The sequence below is a fragment of the Carlito syrichta genome, unplaced genomic scaffold (assembly GCF_000164805.1).
Source record: "Carlito syrichta isolate Samal-C Ts95f unplaced genomic scaffold, Tarsius_syrichta-2.0.1 Scaffold303247, whole genome shotgun sequence".
NCBI classification, from domain to species: Eukaryota; Metazoa; Chordata; class Mammalia; order Primates; family Tarsiidae; genus Carlito; species Carlito syrichta.
Window position 1 is genome coordinate 484,564 of NW_007247343.1, and position 18,488 is coordinate 503,051.

The 18,488-nt window shown below is 50.8% G+C and overlaps 1 protein-coding gene across 3 annotated transcripts in view; it reads left to right on the forward strand.

Moving 5' to 3' along the window:
* Window positions 1-17,730, forward strand: part of SMG6 (SMG6, nonsense mediated mRNA decay factor) — a 259,896-nt gene extending 242,166 nt beyond the window's left edge. For 2 of the 3 annotated variants that reach the window (XM_008058211.2, XM_008058212.2), the window contains 4 exons: window positions 9,107-9,260; window positions 12,242-12,453; window positions 12,767-12,848; window positions 16,036-16,891. In XM_008058211.2, coding sequence (XP_008056402.1) covers window positions 9,107-9,260; window positions 12,242-12,453; window positions 12,767-12,848; window positions 16,036-16,166 — 579 coding nt within the window. In that variant the 3' untranslated portion in view covers window positions 16,167-16,891. Of the gene's footprint in view, window positions 1-9,106; window positions 9,261-12,241; window positions 12,454-12,766; window positions 12,849-16,035 lie in introns of all 3 variants that reach the window. The other variant, XM_008058210.2, reaches the window with a different exon arrangement.
* The last annotated feature ends 758 nt before the right edge of the window (window positions 17,731-18,488 follow it).

An 18,488-nucleotide genomic window follows, 5' to 3' on the forward strand; every position in this document is an offset into this window, starting at 1 on the left:
CAGCCTCCCAAAGTGTTGGGTTTATAGGCTTGAGCCACCGCACCGACTCCCATCAGCTTCTAAGGAGTCTGCGTAGGCCCAGGTATTGAGGACCTGCTGTGGGCCAGCCAGAGCTTGGGTTGGGTTGTTGTGGCCCCTTTAAGAACAGGCTCCACAAGCACCGGGCTGTGGCCCTGCCTCCTGTCAGCCTCCTTCCTCCAGCCTCGCAGCCACAGGAGGATTTCTCAGCAGAGGAAAAATTCCCTCCTTCCCTTCCCCCTCCCTTTCTTTAATGCCCGGGGCCCTTCACTTCCATAATTCTTCATTTTCCAGCCTTGAACGTAAGCCAGACACATCTGTCTGGCCATATGCGTGAACCCTGGAGTCTGTGCCGAGGTGGCTGTAAAACAGGGCCGGTGAAGGCCCTTCTGGGAGAGCACACACATGTGTGTGCCCTCGGGCCATTGGCTCCCTGCCCAGAACCACGGGGGCTTCAGCGCTCCAAACCCATGTTAACCTTTTCTTATTTTTCCTCTTTTTGTTTAATTTAAGGGGGGAAAATCCCAAGGAAAAGGTATAAATTGTCCTGGGAGTGGGGGAGAGGCTCCTAGCTAGAGAGGCCATTATTGTTGGCAGGTACCTGGGTCACACTAATACAATAAGGAAGAAAGGAGCATCGAGTGAATTAAGATCGGAGAGATGGGCTGTAAATTACACTGCTCTGAACTCCATCAGTCTCCAGGGTGTTAACTGAGAGGTGTAAGGCAAGTCCCTAGCTCCCAGCGCCTTTTACAGATGCAGCAAAACAGGAACCACACATGTTTGGGGAAAGGGATATGAAGATGGGGTTGAAAAAAATCCTCCTGGCCCCCATGATGGCTATAAAGTCCAAGTGAAATCTGGGGCTGTAGCCACACCCCCACTTCCCTGCTCTTACCTAGACCCCTGGGCCTAAGCTCATCTGTGGGGATGGGGGGAGGTGAGGCCTGGCCTCCCTCCACAGCCTGTCCCTCCCTGCTTCCGGCGTTGTACAGAGGCTGGTGAGTAGGGCCGACTGGAGGTCAGAAAAGGGGTGTGGGGAGCTCTCAGGGCCTGTGCAGCTGGAGCTGCAGGACCCCAGCAGGCCCCTGGATGCCGGGGGCGCCAAGTCCGCCCACCCAGGGGTTTGAGACCACACTCTCCGGCTCAGCCCAGTTTTGCCTTGTTGCCTGAGACAGCTCCTCATTTTGGGTTGGTCCTGCCCACCTTGCTGCTTTTTGCCTGAGTTCTTTTCATTCCCATTACCGTTCTTGGGAGATATCCAGCCACCAAAGCAGGGTACACAGTTTGTCTAGGAAATTGGTCAGAAGTATTTCATTCCTAACCAGGCCCCCAGGGCAAAGCAGTCACTGAGAATCATCCTCCTCCAGGCGTGAGGTGTGGCCTCTTGGTACCTCATACTGGCCCTGGTCCTGTGAATCCCCTCTCTGCCTCCATGAGGCTATGCTGTGATTTGTGCTGCTGTCGGGCGGGGTCAGGTTTCCTGAGCAGTTGCAAACATCCCACCTGAAACATAACAGGCTCTTCCTCTGGCCACAGCTATTGTTTCCCTCAGCATTATGGCCACAGTCTTGCTCTGTAGCCAGCAGTGACATGTGTTCTGAAAATAGCTTAACTCCTCTGTCCCCTTCCCGCCTACCCGCCCTCCTGAAGATGCAGTCACTCCTTTGTGGTGGCCCCAGGAGTTTCACTCTAAATATAGCTTCAGTCCATTCATACTGCCACCCAGCTAGGGGGGGCTGTTGTGGAACAATGGGGTATGCACAGAGCCCCCCACACCTGTATGGAAGCTAGCGGAAAGCAGACACTCAGCCCTGGCTCCTAGCTGTCGGAGGCAGGGTGGGAGCCAGCATTCTACCAGGCCAGGGGCACGTTCACACCAGGACAGGAAAGCACATCAGCCTGCAGAGCCGGGCATCCGCCCTTCCCACCCCAGCCCACTCCAGCTTCTTCAAAAACTGCAGCAATGGGCCTCCAGTTTGTTCCAGCTGCTTCTGCTTCCCTGGTTCCAGTAGCATACGTGGGGTCCTGTCTGCAGAATGACCAGGCCATTGTCTGAAACAGTCTTAGGCTGCTGCTTGGAGCAAGCACAGAAGTGTTAGGCTTAGTCCTTCCACTACCTCTCCATCAGGAAAGGGCACACTTCTTTGGCTTTTTCAGAGCAGGAGTTATCAGTTAAAATTCAATCAGATTATCTTTAAGTGACCTTCAACTCTGAGACTCAGTGATGTAGTTCATTGAAGTCCTGTGATCAAGCTTGCTATATACCGAGCTCTATGCAATGTATTGTAAAAGAAACTGCAAGAAAAGTAGGCAATTTCTGAGCCCAGGGGTTTGAGACCAGTCTGGGCAACTTGGTGAGACCTCGTCTCTACAATACATCAAAAAATTAGCCAGGCATGGTGGCACATGCCTGTAGTTCCAGCTGCTTGGAAGGCTGAAGTAGAAGGATAGCCAAGGTTGCGGTGGCCATGAGCATGCCATGCACTCCAGCCTGGGTGTAACAGAATGAGACTCCAACTCAAACAAACAAACAAACAAACAAACAAATATATAAGTAAAAGTAGGCAGGTCTTGAGCACCTTACGGTCTAGTTTGAAAAGAAGATCAACCCTCATAACACAATAAGAAAAAACAAACAAGTTGTCATAGTTATCATTTTAAAAAGGAAAGCAAGTATATGTTAAGCTCTGTGGTATGTTTGGACATCCAGAAAAGAGATTTAAAGCAGCAGTTTTTCCATTAGCAACGTATCTCAAATGAAGATGCCAACCTTCTTATTCCCAGGGAAGTTGCTGGTGACTCAGCCTGCCTTCTGCAGCAGATGCAGTATCTGTTCCCTTTGATTTCTGGTACCTTTAGAAGGAACTGCCTGCCAGTAGTTACTTCACCAGTCGTTTCTATTTTTTTTTGTTATTTTCATTTTTTATTTATATCCACACAGTTTGTGTGTGCATGTGTGTGTATATATCTATGTCTATATAGAGAGAGAGAGAGAGTGCCAAAAAATATATACACATTTTAAGAAAGGAAAACCATATTAAAATTATAATACTTACTATATACTGACAACAAAAGATGAATACAAGTCATGTTTGACTTCTGCAGTTACACATTGCTACCATAATCCAATTTGACTTTGAAATGTAATACATAGAAAACACCCCTGGTGTACACATACATATAGAGAGAGAGTCTTATAATAGAAATCCTCCCCTTCCCACCCCCAGTTCTGTTCCCTAGTGGTTTCCCCAGATATGTATCTTCCTGGATACATAGAAAATAAAAAATATAGTTGGGCAGGAAGAAAGGAAACTGACATTTATTGATTAATACATGTGTCAGGCACTTTGCTAGGTACTTTCATATACAAGATGGATGTGGGAATTTGCTGTGTTACAAAACTTCTGATTTTTGGTGAAGACATCGCTGTAGCCAGAGACGCCCAGAATGGCTCATAGAGGGAAGAAAGCAGACATACTTCATGTGGAGCTCCTAAGCCCCTAAGCAGAAAGGAGACCTAAGAATGCCTTTTCCTGGTCTGGCTCTGCTTCATGATTGGGTTCTCCAAGTTCCACAGCTAATTGCATTGCTCTTACGTATCATTCTCAGTGTCTCCATTTTCAGTGGGTCAGCATCATAAAATCACCCCCTTGAATAGAAGAAACAACCTGGAAAAGAGTCCTTCCTGGGAACTCAAGCCTGTTAGCTTCTTCCTTCGATATTATTGTGTATTTTATCTTTCCCAGTTCTCTGCCAGTTTTCTCCAGGAAGCTCCCATACCTCAGAGAAAGTTGGTTCTTTAGTGCCTTCTAGAAACAGAATTAAGTTATTTTTCTCTTTCACACTCTGTGCCAACTTAATCCTTATTGCTACCAATCTGATTCAGTGTCCATGCTTTCCTTGGGTTCCCAGTATACTGTCCAAGGATCCTTGTGGCCCAACCTTTGCTGCAGTTAGAAGGGTTTCTATGAAACTCTCCTTCCGGGTCAGCACGCTTGACTCCAGGCCAGGGCCAGTTTGTCTGAATCACAGCATTCCAATTGCACCCCTCTCACCCCCACCAGAGGCTTCTGCAGCCTTTTACTCATACAAACAAAAATAAATCTCACTACCGGCCTCTGAACTCCACAGCAGCATGCTTCCCCCTTCTCCCCAAGAGTCCTATGGCTGAGAGTAGGGACTTGGCACTCTCCCCACCGACATCACTTTTTCACTCCCTGCGCATCCTGTGTCCTTCTCTCACCATGCGACCCAGAGATCAGAATGGGACGTGACGGCCGGCACAGGCGCCGTGCACAGCTGCCAGGAATCTGACGGGTAAAATCTGGAAAAGTTGGGAGGGCAAATGCTAAACATGCGCATGCACGCGCACACACACACACTCACACACAGACACACACAGCGCGCCACTCAGAAAGGGCCGGAAATACAGGCACCCATAGGAGAGTAACTGTGGATTCTCAGGCTCTCTTAAGTCCGCCATTCTTTTTAGTGGGGCTGAGCCAGTCTTGTGACATAAGTGTGACTCCCAGAGGCCCACTGGTACCCCAGGAAAAGAGGGAGCAACCTCATCTAATCTCCTGAGACTCCATAAGGGTATGTGGGGAACAGGAAGTAGTTGTGTGGTGACTCACTGGGCAGAGCCAGGTTAAGGGAAGTTGTCTGTGGGTGTCCCTGAGACCGGATGATGGCAGCACAGCTCTGACCACCCTCACACAGCTTGGTCCCACCCCACCTCCAGGGAACCAGTAGGACTGCCACCTCCCTGAAAAGCTGTGGCCTATTCACCTTTCTGGCCATGAGCCAGAGCTCTAAGAACCCAGGGAAGTTCGAACTTCCCTGGACCCTGCTTCTAGATTTTTCTCCTAACATCAGAGCATACAGATAGACTCAGTTTGCCCCCAGTCTCCTTTGGCTACCTGGCTTAAAGCCCCTCCTGCCTACTGCCAGCAATAGTGATAGGATGGTACAAGGTCTTAGGAGCTAATTATTCACACAGGGTAAAAAAAAAAAAGGCAGTCCGTTCTACTTCCTTGATAGAATCAAACCAGGGCTGAAGTGTCATTTCTCAAGGCAGGAAAACTGAGGTGTGAGAGGAGTTTCAGTGGGGGCAGTGGCAGAGGTTCAATGCACAGTAAAGACCCTGAGCCTCTGTCACTGCAGGTACCAGTGTTCCCCATCCTCCCTGGGCTATGCTTGTTTTGACCCCTCTCACACAGAAAGACAGATTTGGGGTATCAGGAAAAGCATGCCTGGCAGCAGAAGAGCCAGGTGGAGAAGCCAAGACCTGGGAAAATGAGGAATAAGAATGCTGATGCTCCCTCTACAAGAGGAGAAAGGGCGGAGAGTTGCTCATCAAACCTGAGTGGGGACCATTACCTGTACTTACAAAACACTCAAACCAAATTTGGTGGATTGTGTATCACCCTCCAGGTGGCAGCCCTGTGGGGAGGGGCATTGATCCATGTCCCCTGGGAAGGTGGCCAGCAGCAGTGGTGCTTTCCCCTCATAAGATGAGATCGCTAGGAAGCCTTCAGCAGACTGGGCCTCTCAGCTGCATCTCTCATGCCTGCCAGCATCCTGTGGCCTGTGCCTTCTACCAACTGTGGTGGCAGTGGCAGCAACAACTTACTCATAGGGAGAGGTCCCTGGCAGGTCACAGAGAAGCCACCCCCATCATTTGAAGGCATGCCCTTTCAGTTTTACTGTCATTGTCAGTGAAACCTGAGCAGCCTCCTCACTGACTGTTGGTGGCTAGAGCTCAGCATTATGGGTCCCATCTCAGTTGGCACGCACATCCACTTTTGCCCCATGCCTGCTTCTGTCCTTGCAAATTGCTGTGTGGCAGAAGGCCATGAGAGGGCGTAATAGGGCTGGGACCTGCTGTTCTGGTCCCTGCCAGGTTTGTGTTGGTACCCTCTGCCTCCCTACACAGGGATCACACTGTCTGTGCAGATGCCAGCATATCAGTTCTTGGCCATGATCCCCAGAAGAGGAAGCAGCACAATAGTGACCATGACTAGTGACAGACATATGCAGAGCCTATCTTGAAGGGCCACTGCCACATATGTAAAGCTGTCAGTCAAGAATATTGGGTTTTCATAGATGTGCGTTGAGCTTCCCTGAGAAATGTGGAAGTCCCTACGACAGACAAGCCCTGGGCCACATGTTTGTTGAGGAGTGAAGGCTGGTGCCCAGACCACTAATAGTGCAGAGGAGACTCTCTGACTTTTTATTGTTAATTTAGCTTGCACTGGTGAACATATGACTAGGCTGTCAAATCCCTGATACCACGCATGTTGTTGCTAAAGAAGAGGCTAAGCAAAAGAAGTGACTGACTTAGTCAATTTAAAGAAAAACATTAAATAAATAATAGTAAAGCTTATACAGAACTGTGGTAGAGGAGTGAAAGTAGAACAGAAAAGAGCAACATTTAGGGCCTGGTGTGGAGGCTCACAACTGTAATCCCAGTACTTTGGGAGGCGAAGGCAAAAGGATTGCCTCAGTCCAAGGGTTCGAGATCAGCCTGGGCAACTTGGCAAGACCTCGTCTCTATAATGAACTAAAAAAATTAGCCAGGTGTGGTGGTGCACACTTATTTATCCAGCTACTTGGAAGGCTGAAGCGGAAGGATTGCCTGAGCCCAGCAGGTCGAGGAGGCTGTGGTGGCTGTGAGTGTGCCACTGCACTCCAGCCTGGGCAACAGAATGAGACTGTGACTCAAAAAAAAAAAAAAAAAAGAGCCGGGCGTAGTGACTCAAGTCTGTAATCCCTGCACTTTGGGAAGCCGAGGCAAGAGGATTGCCTGAGCCCAGGGATTAGAGACCAGCCCGGAAAACTTGACGAGACCTCATCTCTACAATAAATCAAAAAATAAGCTGAGTGTGGTGGCGCACACTTGTGTCCAGCTACTTGGAAGACTGAGGCGAAAGGATAGCCTGAGCCTGGCAGGTCGAGGCTGCAGTGGCTGTGAGTATGCCACTACACTCCAGTCTGGGCGACACTGAAACTCCAACTCAAAAAAAAAAAAAAAAACCAATATTTAGCAAACGTTGCACCAATCAAGGGGAAGGTAGTAGCATTTGTGATCAGCCTGGCAAACACATGAATTGCTCTTGGCAAACACATGAATTGAGTGTTAATTTATCACATTGCATGGACTCCTACTGCTGCAAGAGACTTTGTTTGATATTAATAAGTGACAGCATCAGGCCAGAAGCAATGGCTCATGCCTGTAATCCCCGCACTTTGGGAGGCAGAGGTGAGAGGATTGCCTGACCTCATCTCTACAATAAATTTTTTAAAAAAATTTGCTGGGTGTGATGTCACACTCCTGTGGTTCCAGCTACTTGGAAGGCTGAGGTGGAAGGATCACCTGAGCCCAGCAGGTTGAGGCTGCGGTGGCCTTGAGTGTGCCACTGCATTCCTGTCTGGGCAACAGAATGAGACTCCAACTCCAAAAAGAAAATAGGTGTCAGCATCACTTCTTTTCTAATGCCTTTGAGTTTAATTTTGTTGTATTTTGAGTTTGTGTATTTATTTATTTATTTGAGTTGGGGTTGCATTCTTTCACCCAGGCTGGAGTGCAGTGGCATGATCACAGCTCACCCCAGCCTAGACTTCCTGGGTTCAGGCGATCCTTCCACCTCAAACTCCCGAGTACCTAGGACTACAGGCACACACCACCATATCCAGCTAATTTCTTTTTTTTAGTTGATGTCTCACTCTGTCACCCAGGCTGGAATGCAGTGGCACACTCACAGCCACCGCAGCCTCAATCTGCTGGGCTCAGGCAGTCCTCCCACTTTAGCCTTCCAAGTAGCCGGACCTACAGGTACACGCTACCACACCTGGCTAATTTTTTATTTATTGTAGAGACGAGATCTTGCCAAGTTGTCCAGGCTGGTCTCAAACCCGCAGGCTCAGGCAGTTCTCTCACCTCGGCCTCCCAAAGTGCTGGGATTTTAGGCTTGAGCCACTGCACCCGGCTCAGCTAATTTTTTAAATTAATTTCATTGTTTTGTGTTTTGTTTTAGCTACATAATTTTTTTTGAGTCAGAGTCTCGCCCTGTCACCCAGGCTGGAGTGCATTGGCACACTGATGGCCACCACAGCCTTGACCCACTGGGCTCAGGCGATCCTTCTGCCTCAGCCTTCCAAGTTGCTGGAACTGTAGGCATGTGTCACCATGCCCAGTTAATTTTTTGATTTATTGTAGAGATGAGATCTCACCAAGTTGCCCAGGCTGGTCTCGAACCCATGGGCTTAGGCAATCCTCTCACCTCAACCTCCCAAAGTGCTAGGATTATAGGTGTGAGCCACCGTGCCCAGCCCTAGCTACATAATTAAGTAAATTGAAATAACATGGTCAGGTGCAGTGACTCAAGCCTGTAATCCCAGAACTTTGGGAGGCTAAGGTGAGATGATTGCCTGAGCCCAGGGATTTGAGACCAGCCTGGGCAACTTGGCAAGACTTCATCTCTATATTAAATCCAAAAAAATTAGCTGGGTGTGGTGGTGCATGCCTGTAGTTCCAGCTACTTGGAAGGCTGAGGCGGAAGGATTGCCTGAACCCAGCGGGTCAAGGTTGTGGGGGTCATGAGCATGCCATCCAGCTGGGGCAACAGAGTGAGAATCTGACTCAAAATAAAAAAAAAAAAGAAATGACAGATTCTGTCTGGATATTCCCAAGTGTCTGAATTGAGAAGTATCCCTCCATATGCTGCCTAGATAATATATGTGAAGCCACTTCTATCCAAGGAACCTAACTCCCTTTTTGAGTTTTAACACAAGGTCTTACTTTCAGAGACTTGTTATTTTGAATACTGTCAGGGTCCTTTCTCAGTCCCAGGCAGGGTTTTAGCCACACCCTATTCCCTGGACCATTTGGTGTCTGTTGATTTAGATTGCAGTGCTGTGCTCAGCCTTTGGGCCTGTCCCTCAGGCCTGATGGGTTAGTTGTTCCTCTGGAGGGGGAAAAGGTTCATGGGGACAGGATGCTGACACACTGTCGAGTCAGGGCCCTGGCTCACTCACCACTTGCCTGCTCACTCTCTGGCTCACTCACCGTTCTGCATCCCTGTAGGCTGTCCTGGAGGACCAGAGTCAGATGAGGCAGATGGAGCTCGAGATCAGACCTTTGTTCCTCGTACCAGATACCAATGGCTTCATTGACCACCTGGCTAGTCTGGCACGGCTGCTGGAGAGCAGGAAGTACATCCTGGTGGTGCCCCTCATCGGTGAGTCAGGCGGGAAGGGCAGAGCAGCCCTGCATGTGTACAGCAGCCCCCCTACACACAGGCCCCAAGGCCTGGGGGCCCGGCAGGCAGAGCCCTGCTGTGTGTGTGTAAGACAGGATTTGCAGGGAAGTAGGGAATGCGTGGGGCAAGGAAAATTGTTTAATAATCAAAGCAGTTCAAATTATTATGGCTGATCCATGGCTTAAACTGCTTGAGCAAATGGACTCCTGTGTCCCAGCAACCAAAGGCTGCATGAGCCCAGCCCTTGTTTTTATCCTTATAAAGCTTGCAGTAAAACAGCAAAGCTGGTTCCCGTTATTGGTAAACACTCAGCCCTGGCAGATAACGGCAGTGCTGCTGGGTGGTCTGGCAGGGAAGCTGGGAGGATTTTGAAGTGGTTAGATGCCTTTGGTCTGATTGTCTTGTAGCTTTTCATGATCATTCTGTTGGTTCGAGGTAGCATTCTTCTGGGCAGTGTCACCCTAAAGCCAGGCCAATGGGAACCCTCCAAGCAAGCTCTTGGCCCATGCCTGTAGATTCCTACCATTTGGGCCCTTACCACTGTCTGGTCATTGGTGCTGGTACAGGGTTAGGATCCCAGGACCTAGCTAGCTTGCTTTTCTACCCCCTGGCTAAAGGAGCCCAGCAGAGTTGTCTCCAGGAAACTGTCTGGGTACCCTTAGTTCTTGGAGCTCTGTGGTGGGTTAGCCTCAGGGTGGGGTTTGGGCTCTGAACTCCTGTCTAATGTAACTGATTTAGATGATAGGTCTGATATGGAGGGAGAGTGTCTGGAAGATGATTGGGAAGCCTAGGCTTGTTCATGTCCCCTTCTCAGCAGCCACTTGGAGCAAGTTTGAGAGCCCTGTCCTCTGGAAAAGCCACCAGACTGGCAGTCTGCCTGCCAGTTACCTTTGACATTCATGCCAAGATGTTCCATTGGGCCTTCCCACCCAGTCCCAAGTGTCTTAGTGCCAGATGTGGGTGGAAACAAAGGGCAGGAAACATCCGCCCCTGCAGAGGCTGCAGAACCCTGGGGGGTTGTGGGAAACACGTTAGCACCACCTGAGAATGTTGGCACTGAAGCAGCCCTCCTCTCCGCCTCCACCCTCCCCGTCTTCCTTCCCCCTCCCCATGTGGCCTGGCCAGAACCTCTTAAATTCAGGCCCTTAGACTTAAGGGAAGGTTTTTTTTTGTTCTTCAAAAGTAGAGTGAATTCTGTCACCAAGGCAGAGCAGCAAGACCATCATGTTCCAGGCTTCCTCATTGCCCTCACTAGGGTCCTGGGGCGGGTGCCTTTCAGGATCATGTGTCTCTGTGCTTTTCTACTCGGGACGTTTTCAGAGGAAAGTGAACTGGTCCGTTTTTTGCTAAATGGTCAGGAAATGGTATAACTGAGAGAGGGTTGCTGATATCTCAGAAGCCCCCAAAGACTCTGAAGAGGCCTTAGACATCATCCCAGGTTAGCAGAGTTCTTAGTCACCAGCAGATTGTGCCTCAACTATGTACTCAATCTCCTTGTTCTTGAGAGATCCAGTGAAAGGCAGAGCTGTTCACCTTGGCCCTGAGGAGCTTATGGTTTAGTAAGGAAATCCAGATTTGGTGGGGAGGGAGCAAATACTTGAGAAAACCCAGAGGGTACATGCAGAACAAATAGATGATTCCCAAGGGGTGCTGGAAACTGACCACTCTGTTGTAGCCATATAGGCCAACCTCTTTAAACCTGCCTTAGCTGGGCAGGTCCTTGAACTCTCTCAGGGGCTGTAAGAGGAGGGCGCCTATTCACTGATGCTTTCCTTAGTGGATTCATGCCCTATGCCTAGAGCAGCAAAGGGTTAAGCTGACAGCTTTCCCTGCTTGTTTCTTGTGCTCTTTAACCTGCTCTGTGTTCCTTAGGCCTGACCCCAGCATTGAGAAGCTCCGCCTGGTGCAGAAGCACAAACAAGCTTCCTCTTTGAAGCCTGTTTAGTTTGGAAGCAGGAAAGCAGATTTTGGGATAGAATACCAGTTTTTCTTGTTTGATGTTCTATTTGCTGTACCATATACACTCATCCACCACTGCCCCCCAACCTCAGCCATGCATTATGTGAACACTACAGGTTCAGGTTGCTGAAAGCATGGCGCGCGTGTGCGCGCGTGTGTATGTGTGTGTGTGTGTGTGTATTCCCACATGGGCCCTTTCCAGAAAGTGTCTCTGAATACCCAGACAATGAGTGCCAGGCTCACCATGGAACAGCATGGTCATGCCGACTCCCTGAGCCATGAATCACTGTACTATGGAGAGGCCTCAGACCCCAAACTTTCCCGGAGCCCCCAAGGAGTGCATATTTCCCACTTGACCTCAGGCTTTTGGCTGGAATTTTGGAAAGAATCTTCACCAGAAAATGAAGCTGTGTCTCAGACACATAGGCAGGCAGGCACACACACCCCACTCTACCCCACATACATACATGCAGTATCAGAAAAGGTAGATGTGCCAAGAGTATGGTTTTGAGGAATACTAGAGTGCTTGCAATGAGGCTATGACTGCCGCTTCCTCCATGGTGACCTCCTTGCACTCTGCCAGGGGGGTGGAGCATAGAACTTTGCCCCTCTTTGACTGCGGTGGTTAGAAGCCCATGTATATGAGGGAAAGTGCCTCATTTTCCTTTCAGCTGCCACATAATCTTGCCTTTCCTGAGGGACCATGTCGTTTTGATCCTGTAACCAAGGAATGCGATAGAGGGGCCAGGTTTCTTCTGAATACAGCAACTCCAGAAAATCCCTTTAAGTTCCTCCCGGGGGAGGGCAGGACCCAGGAAAAAAGGCAAAAAAGGGGATATAGTCCAGAACACTTCCCGTCCCCACAAACTCCCCCTCCAGTCCTAGTTTTCACTGGAAGACTCCTGTGGGGAAGGATGGATTCTGGGAAAGTGGACAAAGGCCTAGGATGAAGGCAGACATAATTGCTGAGGCTGATACCTTGTGGGGCTCTGTCTCATCAGTGATCAATGAGCTGGACGGCCTGGCCAAGGGGCAGGAGACAGACCACCGGGCTGGGGGCTATGCCCGTGTGGTCCAAGAAAAGGCCCGCAGGTCTATCGATTTCCTTGAGCGTCGATTCGAGAGTCGGGACTCTTGCCTCCGGGCCCTGACCAGCCGTGGTAATGAACTTGAATCTATCGCCTTCCGCAGTGAGGATATCACTGGCCAGCTGGTAAGACCCCTGGGAGGGAGGGGAAACCCACAGCTAACCTTCAGAACAAGATCTCCAGGAAGGAGGGGCTAAAGGAAGACCCATCAGCCTAGGCAGCTGAAGAGGCAGCCACCATCGAGGAGGAGGGGGAGTTCCTTATCCCCTAGAACATTCTTAGTTTAGTTAGACCCATTCCATCAGTCCCAGATGATGTATGGGAGGGACTCTGGGATGTGGCCCTTCCAGGGGCCCCAGAGGCAGAGTATATTTCTGCCTCCTCTGCATTAGCATCCCTTCCTGCCCCGTGGTGCTTCTCATACTTATCTTCCTTTAGGGCAACAATGATGACCTGATTCTCTCCTGCTGTCTCCACTACTGCAAAGACAAGGCTAAGGACTTCATGCCCACCAGCAAAGGTACAGCTTTGCTTCTGCCTCAGGATCATCCATCCCTACTGCCCTGCCTCATCCTAGCCATCCTCAGCCCCTTAGAAGGGTCCCTCTGCTGACTTTGACCTGGAAGTCTAAGGAATCAGAGCTCAAGCCTGAGTTCAGACCTCCCTGTTATAGCTGATCCCTCCACCTCCAGGGGATGTCAGGTGAACCCTGTGCCAACTAAGGATGAGCCTCGCCCAGGAAGCCCAACTCTAGGCTGTGAGTGAGCTTTTCCACTTACTTACTGTGCATCTATTTCCCTTCTTGGGTCCTCAGCTAGTTTCCTCTGAAAGCAAGAATATCTTTATGATACAGTATAGCTTATTCTGGCTATGCTCTTCTGAGCCCAGCCCTCTGCAGCTCTGAGGAGGACAGCCCCCCAGTGGTCTTTGGGGCATACTCCCTTTTCTTGGCCCTGCTTACCTTCCTACACTCTCAGTTCATCCCTGAATGTTTACCCTACATCAGGCCAAGGTACTTCCCCAGTGGGTAGTTGGCCTTTCTTCCTGGTCTCTTCGCTTGTGAGCTGCAGCACTTGGCAGGCTGGCTGGACTTGGAGGCAGGTGAGAACTTGAGGACAGCCCTCAGTCCAGTTTTCAAGACCTTTCTGGTGAGCAGAATCCCATCTTTGGGCCAAAGGCCCCTTGGGACTTTCTTCTAAGTACTTGACCACCTCACCCTCAAGACCCCGAGCTTTCCTTCATACATGACCCCACAGGTCAGTGATGCTCAGGGATTTTCTGTTCCTCCAGGATTCTGACATTTCTTCTTCTAGAAGGAATTCCAAAGATCCTTTAGGTTAGTGTAATCTTCAGAGTGGGCAGTGCTCACCATTTGGTTTCTGTTTACATATAGAGTCTCTTGTCATTTTCTTTCTGTCCCTGCTGCTCCTCTTTGCTTTCTGTTCGTGCTCCTAGCGCTGGCTTTCAAGCTGCTCTGGGGGTTGTCTTCTCTCCTGCCTCTTTTCCTCCCATGCTAGCTCATCCCCTCACTCCTGCATTTATCTCTGTTCTGGGGACTGGTAACAAGTCCACAACTGCTGTTTCTCAGAGAGGTCCTGCCACATGACTTGTATGTCCCTTAGGACCAGATCTGAAGCATTAAAGTGATAAAAAAAAGAGTCCTGGCTGAGCCAGAGGAGCATGTGCTCTGCCCCTAGGGAGATTCTTAGAGGGATACCTCCTGAGGGCAAGGTAGGCAGGATTGCAGAAGGCCTTGTTGGGAAGTGTAGTTCCAATACGGCTAGGCCCCACCCCAGCCTCAGAACTTTTCTTTCTTAGCACAGACACATTTTGGCTTTGGCCCCACTAGTCCTCCCACCCCCCACTTCACCCTAAACAGCCTGCAGGAACCCGTTGCCATCCTGGGGACCGCCCCTATCAGAATTACATCAGCAACGGCTGGTGTAATCAAACCCCATTTGTCAGTGTGAATTCTTAGCAGATTAACTTGTCAGATTCACAGAGAAACCGTCACCAAATGTTTATGTGTAAACGATGTTGAATTTTAAAATCATGTGGATTATGGCGGATGGGGCCTGACAAGATGACAGTCTCTGGTTTCTAACAAAGTGAAGTTACCAGTGTCAAAACAGAGGATGTTTATTGTTAAAAATGTCTCAAAGTATCCACAGAAACCCCTGCAGACCCCTGCCAGCAACGCCAGGCCTTGGTTGGCTGACCTAAGGCCTGGGACTCTCCTGGTCTGAGGCCCAGGGCAGGAATGGTAGAGCTGCAGACAGACTCAGACAGCAGCTAGGAGCTCCCCGTAGCGCTGCACACCACCGCCCCAACCCATACTTGCACCACAGAGGGGCCCAACCCAGGCAGCTGAATAAGTCCAAGCATCCCCTTACCCAGGGCCACTTCCCTGTTTCCTCCACCCACCACAGCCCCTTGCCTCCCATCACACCCTCCTTCCTCCCCCACTCCTGTCTCACCACCACCAACCCCACAAACTCGCCCTCCCTTGCTCCCCAATCTCCTCCCCAGGCTGAAAGCCAGTTCTCAGACTCTCTGCCTGGAGCTGGCAAGCCTGAAATTACTCAGGTCAGGCATAGATATTTGCAGTCCCCCATCCCTGCCAGCCCACGTAGTCAGTGAGCACCACAGGACATTTCCTGTGCCTTTCTGTCTGCCGGACCTCCATCAGAAAATCTCCAGACTGGGACTGAGGAATGGACTTGCCACCCAAGCAGACATGCCAGGAGTGGAGATGTCACTTGTATGAGTGCTTGGCCTCAGTTTAAGTTCTCTCCAGTATGTTAAAGGTTAGGGAATTAGGAAAAGAGAGGTCGTGTAGAGATTGTGCTAAAAAAAGTCTTCTAAAAATGAAAGATATCTGTGCCAACATAAAAAGATCTTTTGAGTATATTCAATCTGAATAAAGTAGGTATGACCCCAATGTTGTAGGGGGAAAAAAGTTTATATATACACTTGTATGTACTTGTAAATATGCAGACAGAAACCTGAAAGGATATACAGATCTTCAGAGACCTGGGAGGATAATCCTGACTCTGCCTTTCCCGTTACTCATCTGTACTGTTAGAGGTTTTCACCATAAATATGGATTATTTTTATTAGTAGGGGAAATCAGTTGGCCATAGCCTCCGAACCCCCTTGGCACTGTTCTGCCGAGGACCTTGCCCTTCTCTCCTCAGAGCTCTCAGAGCTACCTCTCCCCACATCAGGAAGCCCTGGATATACTTTCTATTCCATCTTTTCTGTCTCTGGAGGACTAAAGCATCAATCTGCTGGCTTTGGGAGGGAAAGAGGGAAGGAGGGAGGGGATATGCAAAAAAGAGGGGTACGGTGATCCAGAGCCAACCATACAGTAAGAAGGCATAAAGGGCAAGGGGCTGCTTCTGCTCCTTCAGTTCAGAGTCCTGGAAGACAGGTCTATGGAGGCCAGCGGTTATGGGCAGAACAGAGACCTGCGTAGGAGGTGGGGAGGTCCAACACAGAAGCCCAGCACAGCCCTCTCTAAGCCAGTAGGGGTGGGACACTCTAGGCTGGGAGCCTGGATGAAGGAAAGGACTTGTAGAAGGGCAAGTAAATGGCTGGCCTTGGCACCTCACCCCCAGGACCACATTCCCCTCCAGGGTGAAAGAGGCAGCCGGTGCCTCTGCCTCCTGTCCTCAGTGAAGGCCTTCTGCTCTCTCCTGCAACAGAGGAGCCAATTCGTTTACTGCGGGAGGTGGTGCTGTTGACAGATGACCGGAACCTGCGTGTGAAGGCGCTCACAAGGAATGTGCCTGTGCGGGATATCCCAGCCTTCCTCACATGGGCCCAGGTGGGCTGAAGAGGCCACGCCAGGGCCCACTCTTATGGAACCGCTCCTGAAAGGCCACCAGGCGCCCAGTGTAGCACAGACGATGCCCACGTGCCTGAGCCACCAATCCACCTAGACAATAAACCATCCTCTTCCAACCCACGCCGTGGCCATGCTGTGGGGGAGTTGCTCCTCACAGAGCCCCTCCCAAGGGTCGGGTGGAAGCTGCTGGGACCCTCCTGGGCTGCCAAGATTTAGCAGGGAGGTGGCTGGCTACAGTGACAGCAGGTGGGCAAGCCAGATAGTCCGCCCATGCTCCCAGCCTTTCTCCCTTCCCCCATCTCATTCCAAGGCTGGGGGACGTCCTTCTCACCCAAGGACTCAGCCACTTTCTCCGGTGGAGACAGGGCAGGGGTTTAAGAGTTTCCATCACATGCAAGTGAAATCACAAGATCCCTTTAATTTTTAGAACCTCTGTCTTGAATGTGTTCAAGAGGCTTTGGTTATATAATGAAGAGTGTCCAAGGTATGTCTCTCCATCTCCCTGAGGCCTGGATTTTCCCCTGGACCCAAGACGGGCTCTGGACACCATGTCCCTGCAGCAGCCCTCTTCCACCCTCCACCTCAAACACACACACATATCTTGCTGCTCTTTCTGCACTTATCACTCTGGGTCCCTCACACTTTGCCACTTGTTTTCCCCTCGGACGGTCATGGATCTTAGAGGAAAGGGACAACTGGCCTAGGCCCATGCTTCCAGAGTGGCCTTCCTTTCACTCTAGTTCCTTCTTCAGGAAATTTCCTCAGACTCTTCTCAGTTCCCCTCTCCCCTCTCCTTACCCTCCTTCCCTGCAGAACATCCCCTCACCCTCCTTCCCTTTCTGGTTGATCCCTTCAACTTCCTCACCTCAGTTTCTTGTCATGGGGTTCTCACTAAATCTTCCTTCTCTGCTACCTGTGGCAAGAACCTAGTGCAGCTTTCCCACCCAGGCCCTTGTGCTCTGAGAAACTTCCCAGCTTATTCAGTCCAGCCCGAGGTAAGGCAGTCCAGTGCCTGGAGGTAGCATTGCCTAGCCTGGAGTCTTTACTCTTTTTCTAGCTTTGCCCTCAACTTCCCAGAAGAACCGGCACGGGCCCTTTTGTTGCCCCTGCAGCTGGTACCCATGTTCAGAACCTCTACTGGGAATGAGTTCCTCCAACGCAGGGCAGAGATAAGGAGGACATATGGGAAGACAGGGTTTTAGGTGGAGGCAGGTAAATCTTGGTGGGGAATCCCGCAAAGCCCACAGTCTTGACTATACAGTCTACCCAGAGGATGGGAGCATGGCTGTGCCCTCCCCAAGGCCCAGCACTATGCCAGAAGGAAAGAGGACTATGCAAGAGAGCCAAGGCCGATAGTTTGGGGGTATGAGTCCCCCAGGGCCACAGAAGCCTGGGCTTTGGGGGTACAGGGTCCCCTGGCTCCTCTTTTGAGATTCTCTCCTCAGCCTGAAGACTGATGACTGAGTGGGTGGGAGGGAGACCCATCTCTCCTTTCTGCCCCACTTGCAGCACTGGTTTTGTTTCCTTAATAAATTTTTAGTTATGAAAAATACCTGACCTCTTGCTGATCTGTTTCTGGGGAGGGGAGGCAGATCCCAGCATTTGCACCTGTGTGACAGCAGCTCTGTCTACCCGCCAGGTGCACCCCAGGTCTTTGTGCAAGGGTAGAAGAGAGTGGCAGGGTCCGGGTCCTTGGTTACTGCTTTATTGCTGTTTGGTTCGAGTATAGAAAATGGAAGCGGCTCTGAAAGAGCCTGTGTACAAGATAGGAAATATACAAATGAGGAGGGAGTTAAAGAGACCACGTTTCCAGCCCAGCCCAGCCTGGGCTCAGGATGGGGGGCTGCCCGGGGCGCATGCAATAAATATGGTCCGGGGCCCCAGGGAAGAGAGGGGACACCACGGAGTGGGAGACCGGGTAGGCCAGGGCTATCTCAGCCCTCCGACTCCAGAACTCCCTGCCCTTGGTCAAGGTTGAGGAGGGAAGGGTTGGCCCTGGGGCTAGTGCCACTTGTGCAAAATGAGGAACTTCACATTATCAGTCCCGGGGTGGGCGGGAGCAGGGGTTCAGGGGGCCCTCCGGCTGGCTCAGTCCCCTCCCCACTCCCCAACTCTGCCCAACGCTCCGACCCCAGCGGGGAGATTCACAGTGAGAATGGGTGTGGTCGCAAGGGCCGGAGGTAGGGCTGGGAGCGCCCCAACAGTGACACCCCTCCCCCCCAAGAGCAGCATGCAGCCAAGGGAGGGGGCCAACGAACCACAGGAAGAGGCCGGGAGAGGCCAGGGGTCTCCTTTGGTCAAAGCTGATAT